The sequence below is a fragment of the Pholis gunnellus genome, assembly GCF_910591455.1.
Source record: "Pholis gunnellus genome assembly, chromosome: 3".
Classification (NCBI taxonomy): domain Eukaryota; kingdom Metazoa; phylum Chordata; class Actinopteri; order Perciformes; family Pholidae; genus Pholis; species Pholis gunnellus.
In genome coordinates this window covers 20,990,692-21,008,541 of record NC_136529.1, presented here as the reverse complement: position 1 = coordinate 21,008,541, position 17,850 = coordinate 20,990,692, and the positions used below count along the sequence as shown (strand labels likewise).

General features: G+C 43.6%; 1 protein-coding gene across 1 annotated transcript in view; it reads left to right on the top strand.

Moving 5' to 3' along the window:
* Positions 1–4,048: 4,048 nt before the first annotated feature.
* The window catches only part of magi1b (membrane associated guanylate kinase, WW and PDZ domain containing 1b), a 117,089-nt gene continuing 103,287 nt past the window's right edge, over positions 4,049–17,850 (top strand). The window contains 1 exon segment of the mRNA XM_079186571.1: positions 4,049–4,795. Coding sequence (XP_079042697.1) covers positions 4,498–4,795 — 298 coding nt within the window. The 5' untranslated portion in view covers positions 4,049–4,497.

Sequence of the window (17,850 nt, the reverse complement as noted above, 5' to 3'; positions counted from 1 at the left end):
TTACTGTTGGCCATTAAGTTCACTGCGTCATCACGTGTCAGCGGTGCCACCAGGCGCCTCAGGCAGTGTGAATGGAAATGGTGGCTAATAATAGTTTATGATAAACAAACCATTCTCATCCAGGTCTTCCTCATTTCATAATAATGGTGTCATAACGCAGCGGCACAATGGCAGAAAATAATAATGGGAAATCGCTGCTTTAATGAGAACCCTCCCTGACGAGGTCCTGACTTTTCGACGCAACTCCTGAAGATCAACACTGACATGTATCACATGCGCTGTGTAGTGCAGCATAAGATGTGTGATGCTGGAGATGTTGTGCGAGCTATAATGCATGGTTGCAAAAACACAGCATTTTGATTGTAATATCAACATGAACTACATCCAATTATGGCGTGTACCTGACCGGAGCGGACCAGATGGCGATGAAACACAACATGCAGCTGAGTCAGTGCGTGTTTGGATGCAGACATTTGCATTTATTAATGTGTGCAAGAGAGTGAAAGACGTAACGTGACAGTGAAATACAGAGCGGCAGCAAACGCTAGCAAGACAACCGTTGACACATACAGATTGATGGATGGGTGGAAAGGGAATAGGAAATGTTGGGCCCGTGGCAGTGTGTCTGCCTGTGTCGATCTGATTTGGGTGACACTGTGTGACAGGAAGCTGGCAGAGCTGGAACCCACACCACCCCCATAACACTCACACGCACACACACACACACACACTCACACGCACAGACGCACGAGAGGTCACGATGGAAGTGACTGGCACTCACATTTAAGCACTCACACAATAATCAAACCCAGTCTTCAAGTCTGAAACTTCTTCTGCCCTTTACTTTTGTATCAGTCCTAAAAAACACTAACAGTAGAATTCAGACTGGCACAATGTTCCTGTTAACTCTTACATGGCGAATACAGCTTACATTGTGTACATTAAACCAGGGACAACGGCTGGAAGCGGGCAATTAGCCTATGCCTGGTGAAGGCCTCAAATATTCTTTATCAGTAAACACAGGCCAAAAGAAGAATCGACCCATTCACAGTTTTTAGAAATTTGAGAGTCTACAGTCATGCTGTTGTCTCTGCGAAGCTGTACCCAATGCACAGTGGTGCTTTGAGTAATTATGAATCACACTGCTCTTCTTAGCAAGAGCCGCCCTGTGTAGCTGGTTAAGAGACAGTTGGTTAAGGTTAGGTATTGATCTTGAGTAGTTAGGGTCAGGATAGCCACATTGGTCGGGGCATAAGACCCGAACATATCCTAGCGCTTGAATGCTGCACAGGGCGAGTCTGGCCCAGAAGCGCAGTGGGATTCATAATAACGCGGTGCTTTGAGCTTAACGTCAGCATGCTAACATGCTCGCAATGCTAACAAGCTGATGTTTAACAGTGCAGGTCTACTGTTTACCACGTTCAACATCTTATTTCAATGTGTTAGCATGCTAATATTTTCTAATTAGCACAGCTGAAGCTGATGGGAATGTCTTTAGTTTTGCATGTATTTGTTCAAAAAACATAACGTATTGATTGAATCATTTCTGACCTGATGATGATGCTGAGGATGACTCAAAATGTTCACATAAGACAGTAGGGTACATCCTCTGGGAACCATAAATGTGTGCAAAAAATAATGTTACTGAGTAGACGTTGAGATATTTCACATAATATGTGAAAACTGTGAACTGCTGGTGGCGCTACAGGAAAAGTCAGGGATCACCAAAGTAGGTAGAATTCATCATCTGGGGACCATGAATATGTGTACACAAATTCAATAGCAATCCATCCAACTGTTGGTGAGATATTTTTGTCTAAAACCACTAGCATGACACTAACCAACCATTAAGTTGTTCTCCTATTCATCAGAAGATTCAAACAACTCAAATATAACTCCCACAAGGACAGAAGCTCTTTTGTTTCTTGTACTATTTAATAGCTTACCTCTGGTTAATGTATTTTTTATAGGACAGTTAGAAATGCAGTGTTAGCGCTGTTTAGTTTAATGGTGCTCCGCAGATGAATATGAAGCTGTTCATAATTTATGACTCTTGAGGGTTATTTTGTGTTTTAAGTACTTTTCTATATTAATGTTTATTGTCCATCAATTGCCTACAAAGAGAATTTCCCATCGGAGGGAACCGCAACGAACTGAACACAATACTAAACATGCATTTCATGTATGAGCAGCTGATGAAGGATGAAGATTGTTGTACGTTTTCATCTTGAAAGTGCACTTACTATTTCCCGTCCCATCCAGGCCAATGTTTTTTCCTCCCAAGAGACAAAGAGTACTTTCATATTTATTTTTAGGTTGGGAGAAGCTCATCTGCTGTTCCCTAGGTGAGAGGCCTGGCCCATCTGATCCCATCAAGCAGTGTGTTCATCCCTGCTGCCTTAGCCCCCTGTCTATCTAGCTGATTCTCCATCGATATCATTGTCTTTACCCTCTTGCTGTCGTTATTTCTTGGATTACTTGGATTCCTTTTCTATCTCAGACTCACCAATCATCTCCCCCCCCCCCCCCCCCCCCATCACTTGAAGAGTAGAGAAAGCAAGAATAGGTGGTAATTGCAATGATGATTATACTTTTTGTTGAGACTGATAATGTGTCCATCAAGTCTTTCGCTATGTCGATAGGAAATTGTGTCGCTGGAGGAAAGAAACAAAGTCCAAATCTTTCTGCAGCTTGTTTGATTCACAATATGAGTATGATGTAAAGGGATAATTCTGTAGACATTTCTGTTTCAGGGCCACACACACACACACACACACACACACACACACACACACACACACACACACACACACACACACACACACACACACACACACACACACACACACACACACACACACACACACACACACACACACAGGAGTGTCTTAACAAAGAGTGGAGGTTGAAAACATGGCAAACCTCCAGTCTAGCCTGAAATGCAGGAATCCTGTCAGGCAGGATCGCAGGTATCAACCCTGGCAGACTATGTCATTATCTGAGTAGCATTTCCGTCAAAACCATCACCTTATGTCTGATTAACTACTTTTCTTTGAGGATCAGCTAAAATAATGACAATTCCTTGACAAAAATCTCCACAGAGTTACATATCTGACAAACACGTCACAATACAATCTTTTGGGGTTTTAATCAGATCAATATTTTAATTTAATAGTTTGAATTGATTAAAGTAAACACAAAATGTCCTCAGTCTCTAATTTAGGAAAGCCAAAAGCTCTTTCATGTAAAACAATACAGCCAAGATAGTCCCTTCTGCCCTGAGCACCACGCATGCGCTTGATATTGCTGCCTTCATGTGCTCTTTCCAGACTCCGATTTTCCGACGTACAAACTTTAAAATGTCAGTGTCCCAACTCAATACCATGTTGATATTGTAAATTAAGCACTAAATACTGTATTGATATAAATGTTGCACAAACAAACAAAAATAGACACAATGTAATGCTTTCTCATGAGGGATATTGGGGAACAATAAATAAGACATGCATTGGCAGCTGCCACTTCAAATTATGCCTCATATAGTGATTGAAATATATAATTCAGTGGATTAATGAATTAGTTACTTATTATTGTGTAAAACGTAGCATTTAATAAAAGGACATTTTGTCATTTTTAAGTAACATATAGGCTGTAATAACTTTTGCAACATGGTTAATAAGCAGGCTATATAGTTGGCTATAGATACCATACACCATCCTACGTCTCAGACTGGACTTGTAAAGTTAAAATTAGATTTGAAATAAAAAAATTCTAATAATAGAAAATATATAATTGAAAATGCATAATTTCAAAAGAAAAAAAACACGACACGAATGAATTTAGGCTACATATTTCGAAATGTACTTTATTACTGACGATGTCCAGGCAGCTCTATTTTACTCATATTAAACTAACAATATTTCCATCTATTATTTTAACTGGAACTTTCCGACAGCACCTGAATGCAGCACGAACAGCAACACATTCCCAGCGCGACAGAAGAGCACAGACTAGGAATGAGACTCAGCTAAATGCACGAGAGCGTCGTACCTGGTCATACGAGTCGCGCGGACGCTGTGTCAACCACCGATAAAGTAGCTGTTAACTGGACAAAAGAAAGAAACATAATTTAAAGTGAGTTTATAAGAACTGAGGGGATTTAATAAGTGGGCTGGAGACGCGAGTTGGATCCGTGGCACGTGTGGAAATTACATCGATAAAGACGGATTAAACTGCAGGGATGTTAAAGGGAATGATGAAAACAACATCTACACAGTAAAAAGGAGTGACTCCGGAGCCGGAGGGTATGGCTTGATTTCTCACCCCGGGGAGCGAGCGGTGGGACAATACTGTCAGGCACTCATGTTTCTGTGGAAGAGAAGGAAAGTTTGCTGCGCTTCACCCGGATACAAGTCTACTTTCTGAGAGGCATATTGCTGCTGTGACTATTTCTCACCCTAGTGAGCGAGAGCCCGAGCGGCTCTAAAACTGTTCACAATGTCCAACCCCGTGCTGAAGAAAACTCACTGGTCCTCCAGAATGAACGAGTGCTCCGTCTCCAAAGATGCCCGCGGTGACTTGAACGTGCCACTGCGCGGCGGAGCGGAGAACGGGGAGTTCGCCTACATCGGGCAACTTAACGAGGACGTCGTGCTTTACAAAATTGGAAAAATATATGAAGGAGAACTGCTGCTGGAGGTGGAGAATCTCTCTATTTCGGGATTACCCTTGTACGACGTACAGACCGTGATAAAGAACTGCAAAGGTCCCGTCCGGTTGAAAACTGTCAGGCAAGGTAAGGACCGGGAGACGCGGCTACATCAGACGCGAAACTCTCCTTTAATGTTGCACTTTACTGAACAATGACGGGGGTTGAATTTTTTTTTGTGTGAATAGAAGGAGGCACTCATCAATTCGGCTCACATCAAATATTCAATTAAGCTTCAAAGTTGGATGAAAACAGAACAAAAAAAGTTGTCTTTGCTTCACGGGAGGAGTTCTGTGAGTGCTCTTTGAGTTAGTAGATGTTGGAATAAGTTCCTCCAGGTGAAATATTGGTTTATCCAAGTGTCGAAGGGGTGGAATTACACCTGGCGATGAGCATGGACACGTTACATTGGCAGCTTTTTGAACGGCGTTTACTTTTCAACCACCTGTCTGGTCCAGAGAGATGGACACAGCACAGGTTCTCTAACGCTGTTTACTCAGCTTCCCTTTTTTTCGGTCTCTTCATCAACCCTTTGAAATGGCTCGCATGTTAACAAACGTCACAACTTTTTTTTTTTTTTTCTAGCTTATTAGACATCTTTGAGCAATACATCCAACACCTGAAATTACCTTACAGGTGTCACTCATCCCATTACTTTGAATCAGATTAATTGTGCACAATTTTACCTGTAAGGAGGTTTTTTGAATACCAGGTTATTTTCATACTGCTGCAGGATATTATATACAATGTCATAAGCGAGGGTCAATTTACCCTAATTTTTTAGTAACAGGTAATTTATTCAACAAGCAGATATTCAGCAAAGTCTGAGTTTGCCTTTGTCTTGTCTGGCTGTGTCTGTTTAGGCTATATGGTATCTGTTGAGTACTCAAACAGGCTAGACTGGCAACACTTCTCCAGCGCCTTACAAGAATGGGAACATCCGTCATCAACAGTAAGAGAGATGCGAACATCAGGCCTGTGTGGCTGGTCTGTCTAGTTCATGGTCAGCTTGACTCAGCAGGGCCGGGCCGTTGTGACACTGAGCCTGTCCGACAAGGCTCCCAGCGTGGTGAAGCAGACCGCTGAAGGGATGCTCCGGGGCCACACTAACTTCCTGCAGAGACGGACAAAAGAGCAGCAACTCTTCAAGGACAATTTCACACATTTAGAACCTGTGAATTCGGCTGGCAGCGATAATGTCTGGGCCTGCTCAGAAGTGGCACACTGATTTTATTTATTTAAAAGGCACTATATGGAAATCAACATCAAAGTGCTATCGTATTCATTTTAGGACGATATTACTCAACTTTGGCACAGACCAGGACAACTAAACGAGGGTCCTGCACACAGGTGTTTTCACTTATTGACTAATTACCCCTCTACTTAGGTTGAAGGTGATTATGTGATGTCACCAAACTCAGGAGGCCATTCTCACAGCAGACGTTGACTCGTAAAGAGAAAGAGCACAGGTGCTGCTCATAACGTTAACGATGGCTCTGTTTTATTCAAGTGTCCCAGTGAGGCTTGATCCTAAGCCAGCAGTGTTCATTTTTAGTGTTTAAAACTGTGCTTTTCCTACTGGGACAGCTTAAAATGACTGCTGTGGGGAAAAAAAGGCCTTTTCTACTAATGCTAAAGGTGCATGCCGTCAGTGCCCTGACTACACAATTGCAACACAATTTAACAGGACAGGTAGGGAGATGTCAATCACTCAATCTGTGAACTTCCACACACAGTCTTGAGAGGAGGTCTAATCATGCAGAACACCTGTGCGGTTGAATCAGAGGCGTTCAGGGACTTTTAGTTAGGTTTGAATGTGCCGTCTAAATGTTTTAGAATTGATTCAACAGATCTAAAGTGATCATTTGAACACTTAATGTTGGCTACTTTGAAATTTAAAGATATCAGTGTTTTTGTTTGCTCAGGTACTTGAGTTACGGCACGCATTGTTCCGTTTCCTGGTGGTTCACTATTGTGGTATTGGGTTCTGATATAAAGGAGAAAACGGCAATAAACAAAACATAGGCCACGTGGTGGGCATAATAAATTACCTTTTCGTTGAGTTTTGGACATATTTCTTATATTTGTCTTGTCATTTTAATTAACACTTACTTTAGAGGGAATCACCAGTGTGAATTCAGAATTTAAAAATTCCTGTCTTGTAACATGAGTCAGTGTTGATTATTCACCCCCAATCCTTTCTGCGCTTTAGTGACTTTAGACAATAGGAGGAAACTCACTTCTCACTTTGGACCAATCACAAGTCTCAGTGCTCCCAGCCCCCCCCCCCCCCTTTTTTCCAGGACCCATCTGGGGATGTCGTGTGTCACCGCCACACAATGTCACATGATCAGAATCCATTTCAAGTTTTTTAATAATTCACGCTGTCTGGGAATTTCCCTCCCTAATCAGCCTTAATTGAGAAAATATGCTCGGCAAAAGGGCCATCTGTAACATCTAAGTGACCTAAATTTACCCAGAGCTTGTGCCATTTTCTCACTTTAATCAAGCGGGATGTGTGGAGAGGTGCTGCTGCTGCAGTGTCTTGGCTTGCATCACAAAGTAGTTGACTGCCAACCGTATTAAGACTTGTTGAAAAGCGTTAGGTCGGGACCTTCAGCGCTCTATTCAGACCTGTGAGCACACACACACACACACACACACACACACACACACACACACACACACACACACACACACACACACACACACACACACACACACACACACACACACACACACACACACACACACACACACACACACACACACACACACACACACACACACACACATACAGGGGCACTTCCAGTCTGAGCAGATAAAAGGCTACAACCAGTTCTGCTGCAGAGATTGTATTGTTTGCTTTGGGTATCAGTCGAAAAAGTGCAAGACACACACACACATACACACACACAGCTCCCGAGTCCAAGCCATTAGAAGCCCACTTCACTGTGTATCGATCGGACCGAAGCTGTGGGAAAATAACCGGATTATGTAATTATGGACTATTACATAAAAACACAGACGTGCACTCTCACTTGTTTTGAAACCAGCAGCTGCTAACCTTGCCCTAATGCAGTCCAGTAATACTGTTTGCTGTGTTTTGCAAACAGAAAGTCACGCAATGAGGAAACTTGTCAATCGGATAAACACCGGCACTGCTGTATGGATAATCCCCTTAAGAAGATGACCTAGTGGGCTCCACATATGCAAAACGATTACTGTGTAACACTATGGAACACACACACACACACACACACACACACACACACACACACACACACACACACACACACACACACACACACACACACACACACACACACACACACACACACACACACACACACACACATACATTCTCACACACACACACATGGTGCACAACCACCTGCTTGAACAAACACACAATCACAACAGAGAGGTTTCAGATTGAGGGCAGATTAGTGTCGTGCTCTCTCTGGCGTTAGTACACATGTTGGGTGTGTTGATAACAAGGCAAAGTTTCTATGATTGTGTGTGTGTATGCGCGTGTGTTCTTGCACTGTATTTTTCATGTGTACAGAAAGATGGCGGCCATTACAGTGTAAGCGTAAGATTAGAATTGTTACTACTTTCAAGGTCAAAGGTTAGGTGTGTGTTGTTAATGTCGGGCTAGAGATTGTAGCCAACAAAGGTCTTCACAAGGACTCTAAAACCAATCTGTGTGAATGAATGTGTGTGTTTTCTGGACATGAAAAATGGCCCGGTGGCCCAGAGTTCATGGGTTGCCCCGGGCAGGAGGTGTGCTGTGTGTGGGTCGCTCTGGTAAACAGGATTTGTTGCATGTGACCAAACGCTCTCACACAATATGAATCCTCTCCGCGTAAAACAACCGTTGCTCTCCCAGATCAATCAGGGATTGAGGACCTACAGCTCCAGAAGAGCGTATTTTCTACCTAAGCTGCATTATATCACGGAGCTGGTGTGATGAACGAGGCCTCACGAGCTATAAATTTCCGGAAGCAGAAAATATTCTCCCTTTCATAATGGCGGTGCAAGCTGCTAACCGGGGCTGCTCAAATTTACTACACCGTGTAACTGCATTAACTCCGAGCTGTGTGTGCGTGTGTGTGAGCGTTTCTGGCAGGCGTTGCATATGGAAGTGTTTATTTCCTTTCTCTCAGCAGGATGTTGGACCCCCCCCCCCCCCCCCCCCCCCCCCCCTCCTCACCCCAACCATTCTTCCACCTTTGTATTCTATTCTATGACAGCGGTGGAACGACTTCACTTCCTCCCTTGTTGCAGGCTTTAGGAAAAATCTCTGGCTTCAATTTCAGGGTGTGTGTCTGTGTCTATACGAGTGTGTGCGTGTGTGTGTGTGGGGGGGGGTGCGAGAGGGAAAGATGGAAGTCACATGTACAGTATAAGCATCTTGCCTAACTTGTGCTGAATTTGTGTGCGTCGGTGCCCGGTTTAAGCTCTGCATTTAGATACAGTGGAGGGACACTCAGTAACCAACTTAATAGACCCTGAAATGCTGTCTCACTAATGCAGCACATGTTTTTGTAATACCACTAAAGAGGGACACATGCACGTGTGTGCCGTCTTTTCTTTGTTTTGTTTGCTGAAGAATAGTCTATTCTTGTTTCGTAATTAGCTCAAGTGTAGGTTGTTGTATTGAGTGTGAATGGGAATTGGTCACACTTGGCGCTTGCAGTTACACACTCTGTCAGACGAAGAGAAAGGCCAACTAATTTACGATAGCGAGTTGAGTGGAGCGGGAGGGGGGCAGGGGGGGGACAACGAGGCAGTTTCCTTTCATTTCCTTTTGAAGACTGCTCTTATCCAGTGTCCTCAAAAATTGTGTACATGCACAGCGGAGGAGTGTGTGTTTCTGAGGAATGCGTCAGGATTTAGACACGGTTGACAAAAGTTGCCGAAGACGGTCCTGAATACCAAAGAACATCAGGACCGAAGAGAAACCGTTTGTTGGAGCTTTAAACACGAGTTGACTACGTGACATTATGAATTGCTGTTTTTCTGAGCGACCTTTTTACTACGGTCTACGCTGGAAATCAAAGCGTCTGCCGTGAGACCGTGAAACGCTGAGCTCCTTATGAGTGTCGGAACACACAGGGAAATGAAAGCTCTAAGCTTAACATCAGGACCTAAGGTAACTGTTAACCTAGCCAACGTGTAGGAGGGGTTGACAGATCTGCTCAAAAGGCCTTCGTTTATTTCCACACCGTCAATCCTACTGCTTGGTTAGCATAATCCCAAATCTGGGTGCGATGATGCTTAGCGTTAGCGAAATTAGCCTCCAATCTCAGAGCAGGTGGACGTCTTTATCAAAGTTTTTTTTTTGCTCTTATGACGCATTAAGATCCTGGAAAAAGTCCAGCTGCTGGAAAAACTAAATTCATCTTTTTGAGTTGGTAAAGGTCACTTTGTTCCGCCACCAACTTGGCCCTGTTTCTATAGTGTTCATAAAACAGGATTTCTTTCCTATTTTCTGTAAAAAAATTTGGGCCGATGCTCCCTCCTACTTTTATTGGTAGGGTAGTGGTTTACCTCTATTCTGTGATTGTCACTCTCCATTGCCTATGTTGAAGCCTTGCTAAGCTAAACTAGCAGTTCCAGCGGCTCTGATCCAGGTGTGTCTGTGTGTGAAGGCGTTTTTTGACTTTGTGAAGTCGGTGTGTTGAAGCTCAAACAGGGTGTTGCGTTGCTGTTCACACTTTACAGCCCCGAGACAGTTTCAGGTTTAGATCCTGTTCTTCAACCAACCATTCAGAACCAGAGCCACCTTTTTGAATCGGAAGTCAAGAGTGGTGAGGTATTATACCGAGACACGAACCACTTCAGAAGTAGCAGACGCTTTGTGGCAGCCTTCGCCTTGCATACAGTCTTTGCAGTGTTGGAGCATAGGCAGCTCTGTTCTGTGTCCTGTATCAAGTCAGGACCGGGATCATACTAGGACGCATCGTGATGGGATCGGTAGCGGTTGTGGGCATCATTAATATTGCTGAGACTAGTAGCAAGTGAAAGAATGCCGCTAGTCTCTGAAAGCTTTATGTATTTTTCTTAATTCAGCAGGGACTTCTGCGCAGAGAAACGGAGTTAAGTGCGTGTGCATTTTTAACTCCACCTCATGTTCCTGTAACAACACATGGCAGCACATTTAACTTCTTCACACACACAACAGTAAAAAGACACTTGAAAGCCTACATAGAGTTCATTTGTTGTCGTTAAAGCTAACCGTCCGCTTGTTATCTTTCTAGCTGTTGCACCCAGAAAATCTATAATTTATCTCTCGGGCTCCTTGAGATATAAAGGCCTTTCTTCCCCAGCCTGCTTCCCTTCTTTTCTTTACTTTTAATTACGTTCTGGTTGAGGCCTCGGGGTCTGTTTACACAAATCCCATTAATGTAAAGTCTTTGGGAAGCTTACTCGCGCACATTCGTGTGCACACGCAGACAAAACAAGGGAGTATCTACAGGTTTAGAGAGGAGTCTAGCCCTGATTAAGAGGATTTAGACACGAGTCTGCCTGTTTGTCCACGCACACACGCACACACACTCACAGGCCCGGGGTCTTCCTGCAGTGGCACACAACAATGCCTCGTTGAACCACAGTGCCGTATTCCTCCTCCTCATCTTTCCTCGTGCTATTCATCTCGTCTGCTCCCTTTATCTCTCCTCCTCTCAAGTCATCGTCTATTCTCTCCACACTCATTGTCGTGCGAGTGCGGGAATTGTGACGGCTCTAATTAAGGGGCCGCCCCATTCGGACCGAGTCCTCTCCACCCTCTCCTCTTTTCCTGCTTAAGTCCTAATGAAAAGAATCGTTCCAACAGGTCACTTCACAGCAGTTATGGATGACGGTGTGTGTGGCAAAGCATTGAAGACAGCTTCATGTGGGTGGCGGTCGCTGTGAAGGGAGAGAGAGTGCTGGATTATGGGTAAAACAATTAGCAGAGAAAGATCTCAGGGAAGGAAGAAATATAAGTAATAACACGTGTGAAGGTTTGTGGCGAGGAAATGACCGCTGACGTGTGTGTGTGTGTGTCGAAGTATCTCTTGATGAACCAACAGCGACAGTGTTTTAGTAATAGAAGCATATGTAGGTCGGAAAGACGCTTATTTGTGTTCTTGCAGAGAGTTAAAGGAAAAGATGTATTCTGATCTCGGGGATCTTCCTGCGTTTGTACACTTTGTACGTAGATGGCGAGTGCACTGTTTAAAAAAAGGTGGTGACCAGCGCTGAAGCCTCCTTGATTGAGGAAGCATGTGTCTGCTGCGGCTAGCTGGAGGACTGGTAATCCCTTATGATGACTGGGGAGATACGGCTGTGTCATCAGCAGCTACCGGCCCAGCGACACCGTGTCTTACGGCTACGGCGGCCGTCTGATATCCCCGCGTCGACCTGCGAGATGACTGTGCATCTGCTGCGCTGCCGTGTAGCCCTTAAGCTGGGCACTCACCGCATGACTCCATCACCACAGATCCCTGCACCACTCACTTTAAAGTCTGTTGTTTCCAGCAGTTTCATGCCTATTCGACTTAGCGGTGCACACGCTAAACGACTAAATACATGCTGGGGACCACACACACAAGTCATTCTTAACTCAAGTGGGAGGAGAATAGCTCTGTGCATTACTAAGCCTAATGTTCATGCTGCATAAGGGACTATATAAGCTCGATATAGAGTAATATCAGTTTTTCTGTTCCACATGGTTTGAATGAGATTTTATCATAAAATTCAGTTATTGTTGCTAACCGTTCTCACAATTATTTTGGGTTAGATGAAAGCAGAGTTGGCATTTTTGTCTCCCCAAAACCTTAAACAGGCCCCATTTGGGAAAAGTTAAATAGATTTTTGGGGTAAATGTGATTTAATTATTCTCATCCTTTGGTCATAGGGTCTGTGATCGGACACACAGCACAATATAACTCTCTCGAAAGTTGAAATGAAACAAATTATTCGCACATTTGTATCTGACTAAGTGGTTGCAAACAGTAAGTAACCTTTTAAAAAAAGCCCAGTTCAGCTGTGCGAAGCGTTAGCTGCTTTGATCGTCTTGGTAGCACCGAGCACCGCCATGGCAGCCCTCTATGTGTGTGTGTGTGTGTGTGTGTGTGTGTATATTAGAGCGCCTGATAGCGCAGCGGAAAGGTCAGCATGCATACGAGCACTTAAAGGTCAGCACAGTACTGTATGAAAACTAGAGTGCACTCATCATTTACTGCATAAGCTTCGTTCAACCAGTACAGTGAGGAGAGTGTGACGGCTCGCTGATAGAATCTTAATTAGACGGGCAGAGACTAATTAGCGAAGACAGGGAAAGGATTGAGTCTTAATTAAGAGGTCACTGGTGTCCACCTCCACTCTTCACTGTTTAGTCTGTTAAAGTGACGTCTGTTTATGTGACAACCCGGCCACCACCCTCCTGCGTGTCGATGCCAGCGGGTGAGCCCTGTGTTCTCCTTATGCTCATTCACAACGCAACCTGAACATAAACTTCCAAAAATATAATGTAAATACTGTACATAGTACTAGCAGCGAAGCTACGTGGTTCTTCTTCTTCTTCTTTTTTGTTATTAAAATGAATTTGCACAGCAGTTTCTCTCTGTCATTAAGTCTGGCAGTAGTAGATCCATTGCCATGCTTTTTTTTTTTTTTTAACTTCTTAATCAAAGCTGGTAAATGTGCCTGACGGTAGATCTCGGAAGTTTCGGCTCGTGTTACGGCAGTTTCCTCTACTCTATATGTAAATGTTCCCTCACTTTTCCACATGATTATGATAATCCTCCTCCCTTAAGAAGAAGATATTGTACATCTTCACCTCCACTCTCTTATTTTGACGTCCCCCCATCTTCCATTTATTTCGACATGGAGTTAAATCCACTTTACATTTGAACTCCCTCAAAACAGTAGTTGCTGTTCAGTGCAGTGTTCTGATGAAAGCTGAACTTACAAGAAAGAAGTCCATTTGCTTTTATAATTCATGAACTCCTTCATACTACTGTGTGTGACATACCAGCCAGACGTACATCAGACTTAACATTTTACAATCTGCTGACAGCAGAGAGGCTTCATGGGGCCTTTCACTGTGTTATCTTCTCAGGACTGTATTGTACTCAATGACTCACTTCTAATCTGTTGAGGTTTCACTACAATACAATGTTTTGCTGCAGTACCCCTCCAAAATGTATTTGTTGTGAGCAGTTCAGTTTCTTTCCATCTCTAATCTTTATGTAGACTTGTTGACACACCATGAAAAACTGGAATTACTGCCTTAAATTGCTTCCCTGCCCTGCAGTGAACAAACGTTACGAGACGGAGAGGCTTGGCTTTATTCACAAGTTTTAATATTTTAAGCTGAACCACCCATTTCTCACATAAATGTTGTAAACAAATTCCCAAGCTCGCCACTCTGGACTTTGTAGTTGTAATTAAAGTGAAACAGACGCCTCACAAAAATTGACACTGGAGCAGTTGTGTGTGTGTGTGTGGTTTCGGAAAAAACCCAAGTCGCCGCCCTTGATCTATCTCCCACTCCACAGTGTTCAATTCTTGCACGTTCATGGTAAAGGTACTGTGATGTACGCCTGTGGACGACTCGTCATCGCTAGTGGTGGCCACCGTGACGAGCCTAATCTGATACGGAAACATTGCCACGCTGCAGGATTTCTTAGTTTATCTAATGACTGCTCAGCAGCACGCTGACTGACTGCCGCCGGTCTTGATGCAGGCTCGGCGACGCTGAGGTTTACCACACATAGCACGCTGTGGATGCTAGTTGCAAGGCTCTCATGTGGGCATCATGCTGTTGTTGTGTGTTGGGTCAAATGTGCAGAGTTGTGTGTGCTGGGTCTGAATTCCATTTGTCACTTTGTAATACCACACTACTATCACTGCAGCTTTAGATTCTCTCTCTCACACACACACAGGCAGACATACACTAAAGTTAAATCCATAATCCACGCCCTTTGGATAAATATGTAAGCTTATTGCATGCAGCTATTGTCCTCTAGTTTGCATGCAGACGCGCACACACACACACTCACTCACTCATGCACACAGCGCTGTTCCCTTGCACTCAAGAATGCTCTGTTTACATAGCTGGAGCTGGCCAAGATTAGTATTTTAGTGTCTCAGGTGTCTGCTTTGTGTCACTGACAGTTATTTTATAGGCCCTGCTATGGCTCGTGCTCAAGCCAAGGCTGCTGCACCTTACCTTAAACTATCCTCTGGAGGACACGATGGCCAAGAGACTCGAGGGAAGTTTGGCACAATCTCTGAAAAGTTCTTCGGAATTAATGTTCATTTATATCTGTAGGAAACCTTGTGTGAAAAGTTGTTTACTGATTTTGAAAAACATGTATAGAATCGTTCACCTTGTTGCCACTGTGATGAATGCATATTCTTAACAATTGCAACATTACTTTTTCAGCCCGATACTCTCCTACCTGACGTCATTTATCAGCGCTACAGATAACATTGAGCTAGTTTATTCAACTGTGACTGCAGAAATTCCTACCAAATCAAGACTGTGCGCTGCGAATGAGGGCCACACAGACGGTCAAACACAATGCCGCTTTCTACTAGAGTGGTTCCGATACAGATACGGTATCAGAAAAAGCCTCTGACTACAGACTAAAAAGGCGAGTATGCAAGTCTACGTACATCAATCTGATATGACGTTGTCATGCTTTACAAAGGGTTTAACCTGAGCCAGTACATCCATACAGGGTGAGTGACACAGCTGGTAAAAATAATTGTGTTTTCAACGCACTGGTATCGGATCAACACTTTCCTGTACTGGTGGCGTACTGCACAAAGCTGTTCAACACGCAGAGAGTCACTCATTTTCTTAAGTCTCATTGGAGCAAATAGGCAGACGATTGCTGTCGAGCACAAACGTCTCTCCGTGACCTCGAGCTCTACTGGGCTCCAGAGCTCATAAATTAGACAAGAAATCTGATTTCCCTTGTGGGGCGAGTGCTCACAGACACACTGCTTCTTTTCAGGGGCGGTTGATTTCTATTCTTCTTGATGTAAATGGCCTGATAAGGGGACAGTTGGAACTGGAGTGTGGCCTAGTTGCTTGCTGAGTCACAGTGGACGAGTAGAACTCTCTTTCTGTCAAACTGACTGTGTGTTTGTTTTTTTAACAGGCCTGTTATGTGCAGTTGTCTCCTCACAGCTGGAGCTACTGTTGTTGTGAGGAGGAGTTTAATGTGGAGTTGTGTTCGTCCCCAAGACTTTTGAGGGCCACACTTTTAAACAATGTTATCACAGAAAGCAGCCGGAGAACTGGAGTGGGAACGACTGTAATAAAGGGGAGTCATTTTCAGCATTGCCATGTGTTACCATGAGCTCGGCTGTTGTTGTTGCTCAGCTTTTCTTTAGATCCATTTTCGCTGTCTCTGACTCTCCAATGCTCCCACTCTAACTCCTGTGTGGCACTTCCTCAATCCAGTGAGTCGCCTTTGTCCACCACGCTCTTTGTTCTGGCTGATAGGGAGAGGCACTCTGGACGTTTCCTGCGTTTGTAAAGTTTAAAGGTGAAGTTTTGGGACGTGGTTTGGAGCCCTGTTGTGACTGTTATGTACTGAAACATTTTGTAAGGGATGTGTATCATTCTGTGTTCAAATACAAATCAGGCAAACTAATGCTTATTGGTAAAACATGCAAACTGGTGACTCAGCCAATCACAGGGTCATTCACGTGAAACCCGACTCCTGCCGTTCGTTTGTTTGTCTGAAGATAATAAAATGACGCGAGCAAAAGATTTGTTTGCATTATTATTCATGTTCTGCCTCCCGTTCGCTACCATTAATACACAATGAGTCTCATTGGTCAATAGCTGCCTCATCCCCTCAGGACATTTAAAGGCACAGTTATCTTAGACTACTGGATGCCAAGAGTCAGTGTTTCTCCCTGCATTGCTGTCAACTCTGCTTTATAGCATAACTGATTCCAGATTTGTCAGGCCGATACTGATGTTGTTATCTGAGAGTTTAAAAAACTCAGACAATGATCTATATATATATATAAACGCATAATATAAGCAAATAATCTTGTTATAATCCCTTAAGACTTTCTTTTTGTGGCACTGTTTCTAAATCACAGATATATCTGCAATAAGCTAATATCAGCCATAACATCAGCGTGGGCAATGTATTAATATAGCGCTACTGTTTCAGCTGAATGAACTCCCATCACAAACCACCAGCTGTACATTCAGTTGCATTGCTTCGCATTCAATGTCAACATACATTGCCATTTTTGCGGCGAGACAGACGTGAGGCGTGAACCGCAATTAGTGTCAAAATTCTTTTATGTTCTCGGCGTCATAACTCGGTCAGATCTGAACACACAGACCTGATACACATGTGTGACTTTTACCTTCTTAGGACACCATTATCCCCAATGTCCATCAAGTGTAAACGCCCATAAATCCGCTTAGAAATCATAGAAAAAAGACCCTCCTTTAACTACAGAGTTCGCCTGTGAATCATCAGCTTCATTATCATAGTAATCCAGTGGAGATTGCTTGTACATCCACGGGTATATTCCAAACTGCTGAGAGCTAATACATACATTTAATGGTACCAGTTTAGCTACATTTTAAAAAGTATAGGCTAAGGAAATTCAGGGCTCAAGCTCTAGTCAACACCTAACTAACTCCATGGCAGGATTTTATTTACTACTGACCCTCTCCTATATCCATTCAAACACAGATATTTGCTCTGTATTGTTAAGAATCTGAACTCTCAAATGTTCCATTTTGTCTTTTCAAAGTACAAAATGGTAACCTGCCGTATAAAGACCCCACCCATGCTGCCAGTAGGTCTGTTTATTAGCTCCATTGTCCTTTTGGTAGGAATGGTTGGAATCCTAGAGAGCCAGTCGGGGCTGTTCTTCCATCACGTCTCTTTTTTGCAACAAGAACATAAGAGTGACGAGCATTCTTACAACACAAGTGGAACATTTCAGGTTCAGGTGTGTGCATTGTTACAGTCATAGGACCGCATGCATACTCACCGTGTTCACTGTAACAGCTTCTCTTAATTAGTAGGTGTGGACTCAAAGTGTTTGCTTATCAATAGGGATGATTTGTAAGCAATTCCCTATATCATTTTTTGTGC